Here is a 3223-nt window from a genome sequence, read left to right as displayed (position 1 = left end):
TGTGACTCCTCAGAGTTTTAGTGAAAATAAGGTGGACCTGGAGTTAGTCCCTTCTCTCCATTGGGATGTGGGGGCAGTGCTGGCTCGTGTTTCCCTGAAGGAGGTGGTGTCGTGCAGGGTCCTTTGGTTTCCCCTTCACCTGTAAAGGTCCAGCCCGATGAGGGTGACTAGGAATCCCTGAGCCATTTCCAGCCAGTGAGGTTCAAATCCCATTTTTGGATGAATGAGAAAAGGTGGTAACATCATGTGATTTGGTTTTCAAAAAAAAAGAGAAATGTGCCTAGAATTACGATGTAGTGGCTCTGGAGGTGGCCCAGGTCTCTCTCCAGGATTTAAGAGTGGCCTTCGATTATTGCTACCTTGCGCCATGGAGGTCTGGGGAAGGTTTGCCTGGGTCCTTTACTTTACTGAAGCTGCGGGGCTTGAACCGGATGGGCTGTGTCCACGCCCCGCCCACCCCTGGGGCCACTTTGGGCACAACTCAGTCTGCTGCCCGAGTCGGTGCAGCTGTCCGGCTTCCCACTGGAGGGCGCTTTCCGATGCTGTGGCTTGTTCTTCCCACCCCCGGGTAGATCGGGTAGATCGTCTTCTCTGCACGGAGGAGACGCAGTGGTCATTTTTAAAAACTGTTAGTGGTTCTGTTTTTTTTGTGTGTGGGAGGCCGTCATATTGTCTTTGGGGAAAATTTCATTAATCAATAATACGGTTAATCAATAATCAGTATTTAATTGGACTCAAGTATGCCCTTGGGGACAGACATCTGTGTTCTCTTTGCCCAGGGACATCCTGATCACCAGCGTGGACCCTGCGACAAGCTTCGAGGAGCTCTGCGCGGAAGTGAGAGACATGTGCAGCCTGCACCAGCAGCACCCGCTCACCCTCAAGTGGGTGGACAGCGAAGGTAGCACCTCATCCGTCCCTGAGGGTCAGGCTGGGGACCTCACCGGCTCTGCCAGAGTGGCCTCCACATGCACAGAGCCTGCTTGGCCTCCTCTGCGGGGAGATTTGAAACCACAGAATTAAACTTGCTGGGAACAACTTTCCATAGTTGGGACGGATGAGAGAGATTGGCTGCAAGTCCTTAAACAGAAAGCAGGCTGGTGGAGAGGGTGGCCCTGCAATGCCCCGTAGATGTCCCCGTCACGTGACAGACTCTGGTCTGGAACACAGGCAGGGGGCTGCAGGGGTCTCCTGGACACCAGCTGGGGCAGGTCCTTACCTCCTCACCTGAGCTTCCTTTCTCCTTTCCTGGGCTTTGCTGGCAGGGACTTTGGCAGGATGAGCTCTTTGTTTTTCAGGGGACAGGGGCAAGTGTGGCCTGGGCCCTGCAGTGTCCCCTCCTCTCCCTCCCCGTCCTTCTGTCCTCTCTGTCTCTCCTCCCCCCTTCTCCTCCTCCCCCTTCTCTCTTGCAGACAGACACACATCCTAGAATCCCGGGGGCTGGGTGACAGTCCAGGAGAGACCCCGTTGTCCTGCGGGGTGTTGATTCTGTGCATCTCTCTGTCCCGGTCCAGCAGTAGAGGGCGAGAGAACGTCCTCCGTCTAGGACCCACCTGGAATGTTCTTCATCTCATCGACTGCTTAGCTCTCAGGGCTGTGGCGAACATGTTTCCCTTTTGGGGACTGGTTGCTCTGACATGGTGACTGTGGTCTGGGGGCCTTGCTGATCTGAATGGCCGTTCTTGGACCTCCCGACCCTTCCCTGGGTGGTGGGACACAGTGGTGAGACTTTGCCCATGCACGCTCCCGTGTGACGTGCTGAATGAGCACTGTCTCAGACGCATGTCTTCGGCCCGCAGTGGCCTCAGTGATGTCTCTTGCCCCTAGGCGACCCCTGCACTGTGTCCTCCCAGATGGAACTGGAGGAGGCCTTCCGTCTGGCCTGTCAGCACAGGGACGAAGTGCTCGTCATTCACGGTCAGTACCGGTGCTCTGCGGAGATAGGGCGCTCTGGGGGGCCCTCCTTGGCTGTGGGCATCTTTGCCAGACCCCCTGGGGGATTGGAAGTCACATAGGATCATGGTTAAGGTCTTACGATGCTAGGGAATTCAAGGATGTCAGATATTATGCCATCTGGGTTCGTTTCTTCCTTCTGACGTGTTATTAACCCAGGTGAGACCCCCTCTTGCTGCTGGAGTCAGCCAGCTGGGTGCAGCACAGTGGCTTCTTGCTGCACGCAGGGCGTGGGTTCTGGTTCTCGGTCCTCCTCGCCCTCATTTCCTGGGCTGGGCCGGCCCACAGCACAGGTGGGCAGAGTGGGGACAGCCTGGCAGCCTCCTCACTGTGTGAGCCCCCGAGCCTGCCCAGGCTCCCAGATTTCCTTATCCTTTAAGGCTCAGAGCTAGGTTATGAACCGAGTCGTGGGAGGTATTTGTGGTCATTTCAGTGTCAGTCTTTAGTTTGCGTGTTTTTAGACTGTGCTCCCTGACACTTTTGGGGGTCTGCAGGGTGTCTGTGTGGCCGCCATGGGCAGAGCCACTCTGTGTCCACTCCTGATGCAGGGGTTTGGGCATGGACCACTGAGCCCAAAAGATGGGACCAGAGCTTGCAAATGCTCACACGGTTTTCTATCGGATCTGTCGTTCTCCCTGACACTGGGATAGCTGGTTAAAATATCCAATGTTTGTAGCTCTTTATATAAATGTGTTTTAAAATTTATCTATTTATTTATTTTATTTTATTTTATTAATATTATTTTTGTACATATGGTTTTAAACTTAAAGCCTGACCGAGTCCACTTGCTTATTGTGACGGTAAGCACCCTTGCTTTGCATCTCTCCGTCGAAAGCTCTGGTGCTTTAAAAACCCACTTAATTTTCTAGATGAAGGAAAAGTTTGCCTTAGCTAAGTTTTGATACTTTCTAAGCTTCTATTTTAATAATTCGTTGTGGAAGCTCAGGGCATATGTTAAAATATTTGATTTTGAACTCTGTTTTGAGTGTAGAGAAATGGAATCTAACTTCCTTTGAAAAGCCAGTTTTCAAAGGAGTTGTGGTTCCTTCCTGTTTCCGTATTAATTTGTCAATACAGGTTAGTAGTTTTCCTCTGACAGCTTTGCTGTCTGGACCCCTCTGATTGCTTTTTCCCAGAACTTTTCAATGAACTTTAAAGTCTTACAAAGTGGCATGTGGCAGACAGAGACGTACTTGGGTTTCGAGGTTTCGCCTTCCCGTGGCCTCCCGAGAGCAGGCTCCCGCTGGCGAGCAGGTGGGCTCTGCCGAGA

At 52.6% G+C, this 3223-nt stretch overlaps 1 protein-coding gene across 1 annotated transcript in view; it reads left to right on the top strand.

The window, feature by feature from the left end:
- Positions 1–367: 367 nt before the first annotated feature.
- LOC103604294 (protein kinase C zeta type-like) overlaps positions 368–3223 on the top strand; it is a gene marked incomplete at its 3' end in the record, with an annotated part of 85674 nt that continues 82818 nt past the window's right edge. Inside the window, exons 1-3 of the mRNA XM_008588862.1 lie at positions 368–384; positions 780–901; positions 1828–1917. Of these exons, the coding sequence (XP_008587084.1) occupies positions 368–384; positions 780–901; positions 1828–1917 (229 nt within the window). The remainder of the gene's footprint in view (positions 385–779; positions 902–1827; positions 1918–3223) is intronic.

This window comes from Galeopterus variegatus, unplaced genomic scaffold (assembly GCF_000696425.1).
Source record: "Galeopterus variegatus unplaced genomic scaffold, G_variegatus-3.0.2 Scaffold5075, whole genome shotgun sequence".
NCBI classification, from domain to species: Eukaryota; Metazoa; Chordata; class Mammalia; order Dermoptera; family Cynocephalidae; genus Galeopterus; species Galeopterus variegatus.
This window is presented reverse-complemented; position numbering and strand designations above follow the sequence as displayed.